This window comes from Anolis carolinensis, chromosome 5, assembly GCF_035594765.1.
Source record: "Anolis carolinensis isolate JA03-04 chromosome 5, rAnoCar3.1.pri, whole genome shotgun sequence".
Taxonomy (NCBI): domain Eukaryota; kingdom Metazoa; phylum Chordata; class Lepidosauria; order Squamata; family Dactyloidae; genus Anolis; species Anolis carolinensis.
In genome coordinates, this window is record NC_085845.1 from 152123561 (window position 1) to 152141430 (window position 17870).

The 17870-nt window shown below is 35.8% G+C and overlaps 1 protein-coding gene across 2 annotated transcripts in view; it reads left to right on the plus strand.

Annotated features, from left to right (window-relative positions):
* The window catches only part of rap1b (RAP1B, member of RAS oncogene family), a 40929-nt gene extending 23059 nt beyond the window's left edge, over nucleotides 1–17870 (plus strand). The window contains exons 2-8 of one of the 2 annotated variants that reach the window (XM_008116597.3): nucleotides 6691–6777; nucleotides 10237–10305; nucleotides 11951–12007; nucleotides 12874–13014; nucleotides 13464–13607; nucleotides 15054–15169; nucleotides 16622–17870. In XM_008116597.3, coding sequence (XP_008114804.1) covers nucleotides 6721–6777; nucleotides 10237–10305; nucleotides 11951–12007; nucleotides 12874–13014; nucleotides 13464–13607; nucleotides 15054–15140 — 555 coding nt within the window. In that variant the 5' untranslated portion in view covers nucleotides 6691–6720 and the 3' untranslated portion in view covers nucleotides 15141–15169; nucleotides 16622–17870. Of the gene's footprint in view, nucleotides 1–6690; nucleotides 6778–10236; nucleotides 10306–11815; nucleotides 11838–11950; nucleotides 12008–12873; nucleotides 13015–13463; nucleotides 13608–15053; nucleotides 15170–16621 lie in introns of those variants that run through there. The other variant, XM_062982593.1, reaches the window with a different exon arrangement.

The following is a 17870-nucleotide window of genomic DNA, read 5'->3' on the forward strand; positions in this document are numbered from 1 at the left end:
CTATAACTTACATTTCCAAATATGGCTTCATGTGCAGAATGAATGTTTGGCACCAGTTTGAAATTGAAGATTAAGTCTAAACTGAAAATGTTGCTGCTGTAAAATGTACTGTTGTAACAGATAACAATCATTAGTTGTGTAATCTTCCTGGAATCTGAATCTTTCAAGCAACCTAGACTTCGGTTTTATATATTGAGTTTAGCTCAGCTATTGAACCATGATGGCTACAGTTATTAATGGACAGATAGCCACAAACAGATCACCTTATTTGTACTGCTTCATGGTTCTGCACAGGCATTGCAAGATGCTGTATGACTGTTCTCTTTAGAATTGTTCCTTCATATTGTTAAAATGCGCAGTAAAAATAACAGTGTTGTGAGATCGAGTTCAGGATTACATTGACTGCATCTTCCTTGACTACTTCAGCAACTATCTATCTTCCCCGCAAATGCTAGTTGCTTTATATATCTGAATCTTTGTTCCTCAGTAGGTAATGGTTATGGAGGGAAAGATTACTTAAGGATGTGGATATTTTTTTCTGAAGGCTGAAATTTCATTTGATTCAAGAATTTGTAGATTGAGATTATATAATTGTGGGTTCTATGTATCTAGGCATACATGCAAAATACTTTTTTGTGCCTTATCTGCTAAAAGCATATTAGTTCTAATAGTTGGAATGAACTATTGTAATAAAAGCAAAAAGTATGTTAACGCTTGTAGACTATTTTCTTTTAACTACTATATATATGTATGTGCTAAAATCAGAGCAGCCTGTTTTTGTTTTGTTTTTTAAACCAGCTTAAAAGGGCAGTGCTGTATTTATGTTTAGAAATAACGCTGGCCACTACATTTTCAGAAATCTAAATTTGGAGATGGAATTTTGAAATCATCACCTTCAGTGTGGGTATGGTTTCTCTGATCTTTGATGGCGCTCCTAATTTTACAGATACTAATGTGGCTCATGGATATACAAAAATTGCTATAATTTCTTTTATGAGATGAGACTGATCTGTCTACTGATGCCCAAGCAAATGAAATGTGTTTCTGTGCTTTGGGCAAGAACTTGAGCTGAAAAATTGCCTCCCCCCCCCCATTACTATTAGATGCACAGCACAATATGTTTTAATATTCCTGGTATGATGTAAATGCCCATAGGTTTCAAAATGACTGGTTATGACATGGCTGTAACATGTGCTTGATGTGTGTTCAATGTGAAACAGATAGGAGGGAGAATATTTTGTCCGGTGGAATATCTGTGTGCTTTTCCATCTTTACATCCTTGCTTACCTGTAGCTTTTTCAGAGGGACTCATGATACCTAGAAAGTTTTGTCTGTCAGATGGTCCTAAATCAACACCATCATTTTCTAGACACTTCCTTCATACAGCATCTGTTTTTCTTCTGATTATTGACTTCAAGAGGCTGATGTCTTGAAGAGTAGAACCAATATTTAATAGAGCCACAGCTGAATGATACAATAGCAAAACTAATGTCACCTTTAGGAGCTATGGATGCTCCTATGGGTAGCATTACCTTGTATTTGTGCCTTTAAAATGCTCTCCTGATGATATTCACAAGTGAACTAGTTATTCCTGGGAGGAATTGGATGCTGCCATCAGGATGGTTGCAGGTTGGGGACATAACAGCAATAAGATTAGTTTGAGCTAGGAATAGGAATGAGTGAATCACTTTTGCTCTCTCTTTGCAAATAGAATCATCCCTGTTTAGTTTAACAGCTTAGCCTGCCGCTGCTGCATATTAATATAAAATAAACTTAGCTAAATTTGTGATTTAATCAGGCAAACAAATAGTTTAGACCAGATTAATTTTTTTGATCTTCATAATAACAAAATACTATAAGTTTATAAAGCCAACCAAGAAGTTGGAAAACACTGCATAACAATCTCAGTTTTTCAGAACTCTTCATCATGCCAAATGATAAATGGAGAAGGGAAGGAAAATGTAGTAGATATTAAAATATATGGAGGCTGTGTCTGTTTGCAGTCTTAAGACAGGGTTTCAATGGTTTCCTGTTTCTGTCAGGTACTGATATGTTCTAGCTTCTATCTGGTACTCTCCTGTGCATTATTGGCAAGGAGAAACAAACAATAATGGAAAATAAAATCAAGCAAGTCTTCCTAGAGTAATAGGGCTTTTCTGAGAGAACTTATGTTTTTTTATTTTCAGTGATTGAGACTGATTGCTGGATGAAGCTTAGCATTTATATTGCTACAGTTTAGCCTGGTTTAGGGATAAACTCACTTGACTTGGCTGATTGACTTCATTGGGAAAATTCATGACAATTACGTAGAGAACTGGTGACCATTGAATAACCTGCCTGAATTGAGTATAGGAAGTTCAAAAACTGGGTGTTTTTCGGGTTGTATGGTCATGTTCCAGTTCAAAAGCTGTTTCTGGGAGATTATACCTTTGTTTTTTGAGATGCTTTGCAATCCTTCTCAGTTCTATTTTTTTTGCAGACTGTTTATAATAATCTGGGAAAGGTTATCCAGAGATGTGGTGTGAGATCAGTATTATGTGACATTTTATACCATTTTTGTCATATGTAGATGAGATAGTGGTTATGGTGAACCAGCACTGGAGCAGCACAGCAATGGACTGAATGAAAAAATAAATACATTGAAATTCAGTGCATATAAGATGGTGGCATTGTTGACTGATGATTTATCCATCTTTGTGAATGGTATTAAGCTTGTTCTAAGGAGTTTCCGGGAGGATTAGGTTTACAATCTGGGTGTGCTTATTGATTCATCATTGCCATTACAGTCTTAAGTAACATGTATGGTTTGACTCACCTTTTGTTAACTTGGGTTGATATGTCAAAAGCCTCACTTGCCTTAGAGATAAGTTGGTCACAATTACCTATGAAACTGTATTAGTGCTGCACTGTCTTTAATTGTTCATCCCTAGTCAACAAAATAGAAATGCTAGATTACTAGTGGGCACTGGGCAGTTTGACCAGTATATCCTCTATTTTGACACTTTTACTAACTCCCAGTCAATGTTCCAACCAAATTAAAATGTAGGTTTCAATCTTTGGGAGGTTGATTTACTGAATAGATTGTTTGCTTCCATAGGCATTGCTTAAATCTTGACTTTTCAGAGATCTTGCTCTGAAGTAAGCTGTTGAATAAAGAATTACCCAGGTGTAGAAAGGTTTGCCCAGATACAAATATCTGGTATGCTGGGTGTGACATAAAAACCTCTCTTCTTCCCCAAACAACTTTTTTTAGGCCAATCAGTTCTAAAAGCAGTGTGTTTTAAATCTGGGATGATGTGAGCATTTTATATTACGTTGTCTTTTATTTTATGTTCTGTTTTTTTAAAAAATTGTTTTGATTTATTGTAAGCCATCTAAATAACATGGATACAGGGTAGTATATGGGTATCATATTTACTTATGATATTTGCATTTCTTAGCTTGTCATATATACCTGCTTACTGCAATATACATACTAGGTAAGAATGCTTTATCATTCATACTTATTCTATGTTATAGGTAAGGCTCAGAGAGAGCAACCAGTCTGATATCACCCAGTGAGTTTCGTGGCTAAAAGTGGAAGTTTGGACCTGGATTTTCCATTCTATTTCAGCAATCTGACCACTGTGCCACAGTGTTGGTGCATATATTTGACGTATATAGTTGACAGTTCCCAAGTCATTACATCAAGAATGTTTTCTCCCTGAGCAATCCAAACTAAACTATTGTGTCATTTGCAGTTCAGGTTTGAGAAGTAGTGAACATCTGATATAATGTGCCCTATCAGGGAACAGATGGTTAGAGAACATTCAGACTACCAATACTAATAAATCTTTATTGATGTAGTCTACTGTTCTTCTTTCCTTTTTTATCTGACCAAACTGAGATTTGTGAGAATTTTTGTTATGCTTATTATTCTCAGCCATGAGTTTTGCTATTCCTGTTATTTTCTGTTTCTGTATTTGTAGAATTGATCAAATATATTTTCCTTTTTTACTAGTTCAGGGATGTCAAACGCATTTTCATCAAGAGCAACATCACCCTTATGGTTGCCTTTAAAGGACTGTTGAAACCATGAATGGAGAATTCGTGGATATAGAGGGCCAACTGATAGTTAGTGCTTGAATGGGAGAAAACTGATAGTTGACTATATTACCCCAAAAAGGCTGAAGGTGAATAATACCATCTCGGAATCCTTTTCATTATTTAAAAAAGTTCCCTTCAAAGTTTGGGTTTGATAGATTGATTTCTTTTATGAGTGGTTTATTTTAAATGTAGGGCTGCAAAGTGGTTTAATCCATGATGATACCTTGTTCCCAATGCATCCAGGCTGTGTTCCTGATGTTCTTCAAGGGTCAAAAAGGATGGCAAGGAAAGACACAAAATCTGCTAGCTCCGAGAAGCCTATTTCTTCAGTGCCTTAACTTACTTACTTCCTGCCTGCTGCGCCCAACCTATATTTTCTTTTTGGCCTATTTTTGGTAGCATGTTATATGCATCAGAAATAAAGAACTCTGATTCTTTGTAATATGTCTTCACGGGATCAAGGCTGTCTGTTCCATTGATATGTAAAGTAACTTCTAGAAATGCACTGTGTTTTGAAGGTTTCCCTCTGCTCAGATGAATTGGGTTTGTATTTGCCACTAGTATTCTAACAACAGAAACTGCATCAGTGTGCAGTTATTATGGATTATGAATCCATAAGGAATATTTATCATGTAAAATTGTTAAAAATCAATGTTTTATATCCCTGGTGTTGTAGCTATAGCAGCTGTATCTGTGCCAGAATGATAGCATGACTTTTAAACAATCAAATATTTTCAAGTGTCTTTAAATTTTGGAACACCTTGATCGTTCTTTTAAAGTTCAAGTGTTTTTTGTTTTATTTTTTGTGGTATTTGTCTAAGCAATAACTCTATATAAATACCACACATAACAAAGCCTCTGATAAAGAAGCTCCTTTTTAAAAGTCTTTTCATCCCTGCCAAGTTTTTCCTTTTCTTCCCTATCTAATTGGAAGCTTTATTAGCAGAATAAACACTGGGAGGGTGGTGAAAGAAGGTTGAGGAAACATAGTTTTGGTGTTGTGTTGCATGTTTTCATTAAACAATGCAATAAAGTTTGAGCTTCAGAATTTTCTGGCTCGTTCTTCTATAGCCGAGTATGCCTCTCTACAGCAGTCAAGGAAAAAAGCAAATGCTTTCAGAATACATTACTGGTCATACATGAAAAGGAAGAACAGATAAGCTTGCCTTGCCAGGAAGCCCCACCATGTTTTTAAAAGCATAGATAATTTGGTCACTAAAATGGAAATTCTATGAAAAAAGGCTGCTGGTGAAAGAAAAAAACAATTTGGATAAATTTTCAAAGAAGGTTTCAAGTGATCTCTAAAAAGTTATACATGTTTTTCGTTACTTATCTAAGACTTTTCTGACCCTGTTTCATTTCAAATGTGCATATTGTTATAGATAAAATGTTTACTGAAATATTTTGACGTGGTCTTTTTGATGCGGTGTAAACTTATCTCTATCCTTTCTATGTTATTTCTCTCCCTAGTACCACATGTTCTGTTATATTCACGTATAAGTATAGAATTATACTTATGTATATGTCTAGAAATGTGAATTAAAAACCAACCCAAAAAACCTTAGTCAACTTATCCTACAGGTTGATGTGATTTCTGTACCTTAACTCGTATCAAAAAAGGAACCAGCCCCTCCTCTGAATGGTATACATACAAGTTTTTCAAGTTTTTTTTCCTGTTAAAAGGAATAGCACCACTAATTTATTCACTTGTAAATTGTTGCATTTATATGTGAGCATTCAATTGTGCAGTGGAGAACTCAGAACCCAATTTTTGTCCTATATATAGTAATATTTCATAAAACTTGTTCCTGGTATGATTTTACTAATTCTTTGAAGTGTGTAATTACATTACTAATAAATTAAGCTGGATATACATTTATTTCATGTATTAATTCACTTGTATGTGTTTTAACTTGTACTGTTGAACAGTTATAACCTGACAAATTACTTGCATAAATTTGATACAGAGAAAGATAGGATACATAGAAAAAATAGAGTGAAAAGAAATAGGAAAGAGATCTGTTTTTTAAATAAGGTGAAATAAAAGTTTCACTATATTAAAGTATCTTGATTTTTATTTGGCTACCCAAATAAAACTTACTAATTTTAAGGCAGCACTAAATTATTTGTTGTTTTTGCTGTGATAGGGTAACATGACTACATCCCCTTTCTCTAAAATACAAACTTCAGGTAGCTCTGGATAACCTAATGTTCTTTTGCTGGTGATTTTTCTTCAATAGCCGGTAGATGTTCTTGATTCTGTATTTAAAGGATAGGACCAGATAGTTGCTGGTTTAGTTCCAAGTATTTCAGCTGCAGATAATATAAGTTTCTGGGTACATTTTGACAGGTGTGTGCATGAGGATCCATTTGGTTAAGAAACAAGGTACTGTGTGAGAGAAAATGAAATCCCCACCCCTTACGTTTGCCTAACTTGCTATTGGGGGTTTAAAACATAAAGTTGCTACTAACTTTGGAAAAGAATAGCCTTTTCCCAGTTGAAGAGTATGATTATGCTTCTTATTCTATAAATACTATGTATAAGTTAATAGGTCAGTTTGAAGCACACACCTCTTCAATATAGTGTTTTCTTTTTTATTGTAGATATTGAGGTGGTAACTCAACACTTGCATCATGCGTGAATACAAACTAGTGGTTCTTGGTTCAGGAGGTGTTGGAAAGTCTGCACTGGTAAGTAATATTTTGCCACTTCACATGATTTTAAGATAAAGTATAGGTTGCTTTGTGTGTTTTGAAGGGTAAAACTTCCGTTGCTATTGTGTTTTAAGTGCTAAAAAGACATTGCAATGTTAACTGTGCAAATGTGATAGAGTATATAAAATGTAACACTTTGTCACAGTTCTAGGATAGTTAGGGTAATTCTAGAACTAAAAAGCCTGATATGGTTTGTATGCTAATTTTGTATCTCCCTGTGTATTTTTTCACTTTAGTGTGTAAATTAAAATACCATGTTCATACTGAAATATAAACCATGGTCACCTGTAACCATGGTCTCTAAAGAAAAATATTATTATTGTAACACCACATCCAAAAGAAATTTAATCTTTTTAAAATTCCTGTTATGTTTTGGTACTCAGACAGTCCAGGAACTCTAGGTTCCATTCACTCCTGAAGAGCTTTAATGACTAATCTTTCTTTGAAACTAACTTAAAAGAGCACTTTGAATTCTTTTCTTAAAGCAGAACCAGAAGAATTGTATAAATAACCATAATTAAGAAACAACAAGAATCCCTCTCCTCCATGTGAGACACAGTACAGCATACCAGAAGAATTGTATAGATCACAGTAGAACCCTTTATCCATGTGTACAGTATCTTATTTGAGTCTACAGTATTCAATTGTTTTAAGCTTCTACAAAGATTAATACAACTAACATATCATATGAGACAGTATGTGAGATCTTGGCTCCCTGGGGATTTAGTATTTAGTATTGATCCAAAGACTGGATAAATAATTCAAATAATACTGTATTTGCATTTACATTTAAAGAAAATGCTGTAGAAAGTTCCGCAAATCTTATGAATTCAGTAAAAGTATGCTCAAACCAAACAGAACTCAGAATGTGAGTTTTAAAATTCACACATTTTAGTTCAGCGGGAAATTCCAACATTAGGCCTACTTAAAATGAATCATACCCTAAAGGCCACCTGATCCTGTAAGCTGTGCAGGGTCAGCCTTGGTTAGTGCATGAATGGGAGAAACCTAACAAATACCTGGTGCTATAGGCTATATATTCTTCACCAAAGAAAACCCTGGAGTCACTCAGATTCATTAGACAACTTTAAGGCACATACTCATGAGCACACATGTCAAGAGTCAGACGCCAATTAGCGAACAAAAATAGAGTTTATTCAGCAGATAAGCCAAAAAGTAATGTTAACACAGAAAAAACCTTGAAACACTTCACTATCAGTGCTTCAAGAGCAGTTCAAACAAAAATATAATTCAGCAACACAAGCAGGTAAAAACAAAGCTAAACAAACTTAGTGCAAACTGCACTTTCTGAGTCCAAGCCCTGCCAGCTGGCTCTGTAGTTTTCAAAGGAACAGTTCCCAAAAGAAAACACCAAATTGGTCAGGAAACAAACAAACAAACTAAGAATGCAGTAGACTGCTTCCACAATGTGGATAAAGCCGAAGGCTCCAAAAGGATGGTGAAAAGACGTCGTCTGGGATTCCAAGGTCAGGTCAGGAGATAACAGCGGTGTCCAAAGAGCAAGCCAGGAGTCAAAAGCCGATAGTAGTCATCAATCACAGGGCGAAGGCAGTAGCAAGGTCAAATTCCGATCCAAGGTCTGAAGAGGGTGCAGTCATCCAAAACAGGTCCACGATAAGACACAGCGAGAGCCAAGCTAGGTGATAACAGCAGATTCAAATCATAGTCCAAGTCCAGTCTTCATGGAAACACAGAGATCCCAATGGCGCCTCAGCAACACCTTGCCACACGCAAAGTGCAGTGGCCAAACATTCCCATTTTATTCCCCTTCCTCCTGGGTGACCAAACACTCACACCCAAACACCAGGTGTCCCAAATCTACTCAGAGTCTGAGCTCCACACAGCTAGAGCTCGTGGATCTGGAGTACCTAGCAATTCGTCGGAGTCCCAATCATCCTGCCCACACTTAGCCCCATGAACACTTAAAGAACCATCCTCCCTTCTCCAAGCATCCCAATTGGGATCAGCTCCTGCAGAAACCCCAGGTTCAGAAGTATCCATAGACCCCAAATCCCCAGACATCTCCGGTGGCTGTGCCCATTCAGTGCCCGCTTCCCCAGCCACCACCTGTTCCTCAGCATCCATCTCCCCATCTGAATCTTCCTCAGAAGATCCCCCATATAGCTCTCTAAGTCGCTTCCTGCGCAACTCCTCCAGTGAACCCTCATCACGAGGGTTTTTTCTTCCTCTTCGAATTCCATCCCCATCAACCATAATCCCCGAAGGCGCAGTCACAACAACACACTCCAAATAAACTGATTAAAATTAATTGGACTTCTTAGTTCTTAGTTCTAACTTGTGATTTCAGTGGATCTGTTCTAAATAGGACTAACTGGATTTAGATCCAATGCATTATTGATTATTTATTCTATAGTAGCAGGTTTTCAGCATTTGGATTAATTGGTGGCAAACTCTTTAAAACAGGCTGTCTCCCTCCCTTATTTTCTAGCCTTGAACCTCCATTATTTGACTAGGATTTAAAGAGTATTTTCTTAGAAGTTCTACTACACTGTTCCTTTAATTAAGAATTTACTTAATCTTTATCATGTGTTTATTTACTTTAAGAAATGGAAACAAGAACCCTACAGCGAGTATTCCAGCAATCTATTCCATATTTCACTGCTTAAAATAAGATTAGAGTGAGCCTTAAATTGAGAAACACCAAAGAAATAACTGAGAACCTGGCAACCCATTGTGTGTCAACATGAGGGTTGGATGTTCATAATAATAACCATGTAGACTAGCAGAGGAAAAAGAGGGTACTTTTTAACATAGCTGAATACCTGAAATATGTATATGTACAAATGAGAGATGTTCCAACATGTTAGTGATTTGGCTGTCTGAATTTTTCCGAATAATTAGTAAAACAGATGATCACCATAAAGCAACAGCATAAAAATAAATAAAAAATGCCCAGAGACAGGGTTGTTCCAGTTACATAACCTATTGCTCTAAAAACGGTAGGAAACATGAACTATGATAAGTATGTTTGTGAGAGTATAATAATGTTAAGAAATTTCATTTAAAAAGATAAATGGTGTTGTCAGGTAAATACAGAGGCAAAACATAAATATCAAATAAACTTAATAATTACAATAAAGGTTTTAACTAGTTAAGCAATAACCTTTCCAAAACATTCTTAGCTTTCTTTCCATAAAACACAGAGCTCGCAAATAAAAGGTGTGACATATATGCATGTGTGTGCTGGAGTTGTGCTCAAATTGATTATAGCATAATTACAAGCAACCTCGATGAGTTTATTAAAATGGCTTATAATTATATACTTTCTGTAACAGCATTTGAAGAAGCTACCATAATATAGGCAACAATCTAAAACAATTTAGTTTTGTTTGTGTTGTGAACTACAAACAATTATATAAATGGTGTATATGTAATCACTGTCTTTTGTTGTAGACTGTACAGTTTGTTCAAGGAATATTTGTTGAAAAATATGATCCTACGATAGAAGATTCCTACAGAAAGGTATGCGCATTATGTTAAGATTGTAACATTAATTCATAGCCAGTGTGGTGTAATGGTTTGAGCATTGGATTACGACTCTGAAGACCAGGATTTAAATCCATGCCTAGCCATGGAACCCACTAGGTGACCTTGGGCAAGTCACACTCTCTCAGCCTTGGGAAAGTTACAGAAAATCTCTTCTGAACAAATCCTTCCAAGAAAGCTCTGTGTTTTGTACCATTTAATGTTACTATGTTGAAACAAGCAAGAATTGTTTTTAAAAGAAACAACCCCCCCCCCCCCCCCCCAAATGACATTTGGCTATACTAACTCAGCATGAGATGACAGGGCATATAGATTTTTCCAGTTAAATGTGAATGGGTTGGTTAGAAGCTTGGCCTTGTTTTCGAAATCCAGAAAGTAAAATTGAGAGTGATGCAATTATCTCAGCTCAGGAAAGTTGCAGGACTCTTATCTTGAGGATTATTATTTCACAGAAAGACTCTCCAACCCTCTTATATCAGTACTTTCAGTTGGCATGAGTGTTGTAAAAGAATCCAGTAATAAATGTAATGGGTATGAAATTGTTTGTTCTCAGAATGGATGACAACAAGGAGTGACATGCTAGCTTCTCGGGGCTTTGCTAAAGGGAAATGCCAGATAGAAAGAAAGAAAGCCCTCAAATGATTAGGACATCATGAATTGTGTTTTTTGTTATTTTATTATTTTATGATATTATAAACATCTTTGAGGTTTGTGCAAATAAGAAACAGTATGTTACTATGGTGATGCTAATGACAAATCATTCTAAAATTAGTCAGGGAAGTTGATGGTCAACTAACATCAGCTGCATTAAAGCCGAAAGCTAGATTAATGACAAACAGTAGTTGCCCTAAGGTCTAAGACTATTGCAACACACTCCGTAATTTTGTGAATATTGTTGTTTGTGGCAAGATTGCCCAAGCTGGTATGACATTCTAGAATGTTCATGAAAATTCTCTTTAGGTAATAAAAACAATTAGGAATAGAATAGTTAGTACTTGTTTTCCCAAGGAAAATTACATCATTGATATTTCTGAGGGGAAAACTTTCTGAGTCCCAAGTTTTGAGCAAAATGCAGAGTATATATAAAACATGATGACGGAGATGGTGGATTAAGGAATTCAGATGTACTCTAACTCAAGGAATTGGGCAATGTGAGCATGGAATAAAAACACTGAATTTAATTAAAAGTTAAAAAGATAAAGATAGAGGGTGAAGAAAGAAAGATAAAAAATTATGATGACACTAACCTAATAGGCCAGGCAAGTAGGGAGAGACAAACCTTAGTACCATATATACCACAATCAGAGGCATGTGGTGTTAATAAAAAAGATATTTCTGTTAGGCAACATTACCGTCATAACAGGCACTAAAGGTTTTGCTGCCATTTTGTTCTTCGCTTGCTGTCGCTTCCCCCTTTAACATGGTGACCCAGTAAAAATTAACCATTTTGCTATTTTATTATATAAACTTTTAAACTCTCTTACAGCCTGCCATTTGCTTTGAATATGGTAAGGGACAAAACCTTGTGCATTGTGGGTATAACTTGTAAATGCAAGCAATTGAGTTTTTGAAATTTCGTGATTTATGCTTCAGTACAAATCTGCTTCTGTTCTTTTGACAGCAAGTTGAAGTAGATGCACAACAATGTATGCTTGAAATCTTAGACACAGCAGGAACGGTATGTACAATAAAATTCAGCATGTTGAGAGTTGCAGGCCAACTCTTAATTGTGTTTACACAGTAATAAATTAGGTTTCAGAACAATCTAGATTTTTGTTAGTTTTTCTTGACTACATTTAGCATGTAAGTGTAGTTTTTCATTAATCCACAAATAAATGACTTCTGTGCCATTTTGATAGAAATAAGTTAAATTATTGGTAAGCAGAAGCGCAAATTACAAGTGCATGAGAAATTAGAGTACAGAATGATAATTTATTGGTTCGTTTTGAAAAGCAGATGAAGCATTTTAATTGTCACACACTTATGCTGGCATCTGTTTGGTACCTGTTTAAGAATGTAATAGCAGGAATGAGAATCCTATGACCGTTCATGTGTTGCTCTCCTATTCATATGAATCCTAACAGACTGACTGGTCAGGTATGAGTTGAGTTGTTCAGAAATATCTAGTGGGGGAAAACATGCATATAAGGAAAAACCAGATAATTGAACATACTGGGAAAAAAACATAAACTGGAATAAATTAGTATAGAAAAATGTAGTCTCTTTTATACAAAACAGTTATTTGTGTCTGTTGAGGATTATTAATACACCTGGTTTTGTTTCTATTTATAACTTATGTTTGCTATGAAAATAAAAAGGAGAGGGAGAATCACAATACTTCCTTAGAACCGTTGCATTGCATTACTTTACATATTTACTTTTCATTGTTTATGCAAAATCAATAAACAAAAATAGTTTCCCTTCTTTCTCTTTGAAAGTCCAGGAAGAAGCTTGGGTTCTGAAGACCCAAGTTGTACAATTTTATGTTGAGTCATGTTGCACTTGTCAAAACCTGAGATCTCCATTACTGTCTTTGTGATACAGGAACAGTTTACAGCCATGAGAGACCTCTACATGAAAAATGGTCAAGGATTTGCTTTAGTATATTCCATCACAGCACAGTCCACATTTAATGACTTACAGGATCTAAGGGAACAGATTCTTCGAGTCAAAGACACTGATGATGTAAGTAGGCGAATAGAGATAGTGTTCATATATTTATCTTAATAAATACATATGAGTAGAAATGGTCTCATGGTTTCTGAATGTGTCCATTTAACAAAAAACTATGGATAATAGTTTTATAATTGCTGTAGTTGTGAATTGTTACAATGGGACAGATTGAGTAGCAAAGCTCTAAATGAAATAAAAGAGGAGAAAACTCCTTAGCTGAGGAGGTGCAACACTGCTCTATTGGAGCACTGTTGCCATAGTCCCGGAGAAGATTTTACCACCTCCTAATAACTGCTGCTTAGTTCCACATCTTGGACATGTTATTGTGGCGCCTCATCCTTGATTAACATCCCTGTGCTAAGTTGGAAACTGTAATTAAACCAATATTTTCCCAGTTCTTCACAATAGCAGCTGTTCAATCTATTTACTAAATTTTATGCATGGGTGTTTTATCATTTTAGGTACCAATGATTCTGGTTGGCAACAAGTGCGATTTGGAAGATGAAAGAGTTGTGGGAAAGGAACAAGGACAGAATTTAGCAAGGCAATGGAATAACTGTGCATTTTTAGAGTCTTCTGCGAAATCAAAGATAAATGTTAATGAGGTAAAGATGAATGTTCTAAGCCTTTTATTGAGCTGTCTTTGTTTTATCCAACAGCCATTAGCAACTTTTGTGAATTTTACTGGTCATAATATTAATTTTCTGATGTTAAATTACACAAATTGCATGATCTGTGCCAAAGTCCTTTTGAAATCATTAGAATAATTTCAGCTTTGGTAAAGTTAGGTTATTTATGTAAACTGTTGTAGCCTTAGAAGAATGGATTATAGATATAATTAGTTTTGTTTGAATGTAGGGTGCATATTATTTTAATATTAAGTTTTAGTATTTCCAGTTCCCCAGAGTTTTTGAATGTAATGCTTATTTTGTTGATGTTTACATCATTTTAATGTGATAGTCATATGTACATTTTACACAGTAGTGGAGCCATTATATCCTGAAATTTAATGGTAGAATTCAAAAATGAATTAGCAGATTCTCGGTGTCTTGAAAATGCCTTGGAAGAAGGAACATAAACTATTCTTTCCTCTCCCAAGGCCTTTTGTGAACTTTTGGGGAACTGAGAAATAGTTAATCTGTTTTAGTATTGAATGCTCATAGAAAGTATGTACCTACTGGATTTATAGCTCAGTTTTCTCCCCAAAGTAGGAATTAAGGTAGCTGACAAGATATAATTAAAAAATAAATGTAAATATTAAAACACTATGATCTAAATCCATTTACTACTCTCAGGTAAAGTAGGCCCCATCAAATCAGTGAAGCTTCCATACGTGTTGATTAAGTTTCCATGGATTGGGTTTGATGTAGGATAAGATTAAATACACAATTTAAAACATTAATTAGAAACATTGAAGTACTCACATGGTGAAAAGGCTCTTGCTCAGCAGTCTATCATTTGCTAGATGCCCACCTAAATAAATATGTGTTTGCCCGTGACAGAAGGATATCAGAGTAGCTTGGTAGGAAGTATCTGGGCCTAGAAGCAGACACCAAGGCATGTCCTCACTAATTAAGCTTCTGTGGTTGGTAGGACCAATCTCAGCCTAATTAGGCCCATGTGGGAGAATACATTCTAAACTGTATGAGACTTTATGGTCGTAGCCTGTACTTTGAGTTATACCTAGAAACAGATCAGTAGCCAGTGAGCAAGTTGTAACATGTGAGGCAGGTAATCAGTCCCAGCCCCTTACTGAAGTGTGTGTTGACCAGTTGAAGATTCCAGACACTTTTGAAAGGTAATTTCTTGTAGAGTAGTCTAAATAGGGTGTATCTAGAAAACATATAGGACCTCTGCTTCAGCAGAATTTTATCTCAAAAGATTAGAGAGCTCGCCTTTCCCTTGGGTCTCTGCAGTTGCTGGAGAACATAAGTGAAAATTCAAGGGATCTCTCTTGTTCTTAGCACATGGAACACAGATAGGAGTTGGTCATAAGATGCTTGGTTATTAAAAATTACAATACACTCACATGTGAAACTCCCTGTTTACAGATCTTTTATGACCTTGTGCGGCAAATTAACAGAAAAACACCTGTGCCTGGAAAAGCACGCAAAAAGTCATCATGTCAGCTACTTTAATACATGTTTGTACTGTAGCACTGAGCCAGGTAAGATGAAAGCAACAAGAGTGTAATGAAAGACACAACTGCCGGTGGTCTACCAATACTTGAAATCTGTCCTGCATAAGAAGCATTGTATACTGTATGTGGGATATGCTTTGGTTCCAAAGGTATACTTGTGCAAGTGGGAGGCATTTCTGTTCATAATAAGAGAAGACTAATCAAAGAATATGTGTTGCAAAAGTGCCACTTGCTCACATAGAAACTACTTTTTTGAGGGAATACTGTGAGAAGAGGGAGGTAGGAAAGTTTTCTTCTGAGAAACATAGTTGTAATCCAAGACATTTATTTGATTTCAACAATGGGCTGAAAGCAAGAATATTGAGAACCAATTAAAAAACACAAAGACTAAGTAGAGACTAAAATATGGACTGAAAATTATCACTGTTAGCAACAGTTTCTTTTTTTTGGCATGTTCCCTAAAAGCAATTCCACATTTTAATGCCATTGCATATTATACAGTGTAGGTAAAGGTACTGTATTCCCCTGACATTAAGTCTAGTCATGTCCGACTCAGGGGGTTGGTGCTCATCTCCATTTCTAAGCCGAAGAACTGACGCTGTCTGTACACCTCCAAGGCCATGTGCCCGGCATGACTGCATGGAGTGCTGTTACCTTCCCACCAGAGCAGTACTTACCAATCTCACTTTTGCATGTTTTCAAACTGATAGGTTGGCAGAAGCTGGGGCTAACAGCGGGATCTCACCCCGCTCCCCGGATTTGAACCGTTGACCTTTTGGTCAGCATCAGCAAGTTCAGCAGCTCAGCGGTTTAACCCACTGCGCCACCAGGAGCTCCTTATGCAGTGTAAATAGGAGTAAAACATCTGCTTTAGGGAACATTATCATATAATTTGAAACCCTTACCACAAGAAGTGATTAAATCATCAGTAAAAAAAACTGCATGCAATTATGATCAAATAAAATGTAAGTAAGTTGGACAATATGTACTGGAAATACTGCTGCTACATCCTCAAAATTGTGTTTAAAACATACATCAATATCAGGACTAATCTTAATTTCAATAAAAATTAAACTGAGGAGGGGGGAGTGCAACTCCCAGAGTTTGGTAAAAAGTATGTATGATCTCCAAAGGGGAATTTGTAGCTCCCAGGATAAAGTTTTCAGCTATTTGAGAGAAGTGGAATATAAAGTCATCAATGGGTTCCGTATTCATATTGTAGTTGTCATGATTGTTCTCGAACACTTGCTAGTTCAGGTTGTCTCTGGATCTGATATTTGTTATAAATATTTAATAATGTATTTTGTTTGAAGATAATGGCATAAAGATGAATTATACTAAACATCAGGAGAATGAGAATCCTCAAGCAGGCTACCACATGGAATATTTAATACTTTTATTTAAACACAATGATGCTACTTTGTTGCTGAGATGCCACCCGAGTGCTAAACCTCCTTGGTTTTTTTCTAATTGCTCTAGGTCTGAAGAACTGTTGCTGACTACAACAGTGCCAGCATTCCAACTTTATTAAACCTACCAACATCTTAAATGGACTTTCCTATGGTGGTACCCTTATGAAATGGATGATCGCTACTACATCAGTTTGCACATTCTAATCACGTTCCAGTGTCATGAAAGATTTTTACTTATAAATAACCTATGTGTATGCAACTGGTAAAACCAGAGCCTACATCCAGTATTACAGATAAAGAGACATTGTTCATCTGCCGATGTTGTACATGTATGAAAACTGTACTGTATCTACAACAAACCCCATACTTCCTATTGGAGAGTACAATAATGTAAATCCTAAAAGCACCACTATTTTAGCGTAATAAAAGAAAGTCCAAAGAGCTCCTATATAGACTACTCCAGATAACTTTGCTTCATTGGTATTTGTAGCTTATTGTAACTTTTTTAAAAGAAATACAGGATCATCATTGTATTGTACAAAAGCGCTTTGATTAACACAACAGCTATCTAGTTTTTTAATTTTAGGATAAAAAACCTGTGGAGACAGTGATCTAGTCTTATTAAAACGAGTCCTTTCAGTATAATGTCTGCCTAAAGACATTGCCTTTAATATCTGTTGGGAAGGAAATGTCCAGATTTTTCAACCTTTTATTGTATGTTTCCTTTTCCTTGTTTACATAGGGAACAATGTTTATAGTTGTGTGTACAGTGGGGGTCTACAACAAGAAGTGTATATTTTAAAACAATTTTTTAATGATTTAACAATTTTTTTGTAAATCATTTTTGGGCTTCTGCAGCTGTAGATTCTCACTGTGAATTCCCTTGCTTGCTCATGCATAAGTGTATTTGCAATACCAAATATACAGGTTTAGTACTTTTGCCTGTTAGTGATTGTTTTACATGTGTAACGTTTTGGTTGAGATGTTAAATGGTGGACGAGTACTGTGGATGTGAATGTGGGAAGTAATTTTAATCATGTGTAATTGGTCCCAGGGCCTAAGTTGCAGTAATTACCTTTTTGCTGATTTATTTAACAATGCCTTGTTGCTTTGTATGCATTAACGTTTGGGTGTAAAGATTGCGTGTAAAATCCAACAGGGAGCCACAGTATTTAAATTGACCAACCTAATGTTACAACTGCTTTGAGGTGGCCAAATGTAAACTAAAAGCCTTAATTAAAAGTGGTGCAATTTTGTATGACTTAGCATCAGTAGTTCAATAAATTTGGATTGCCATGCAAGGGCTTGCATTACAA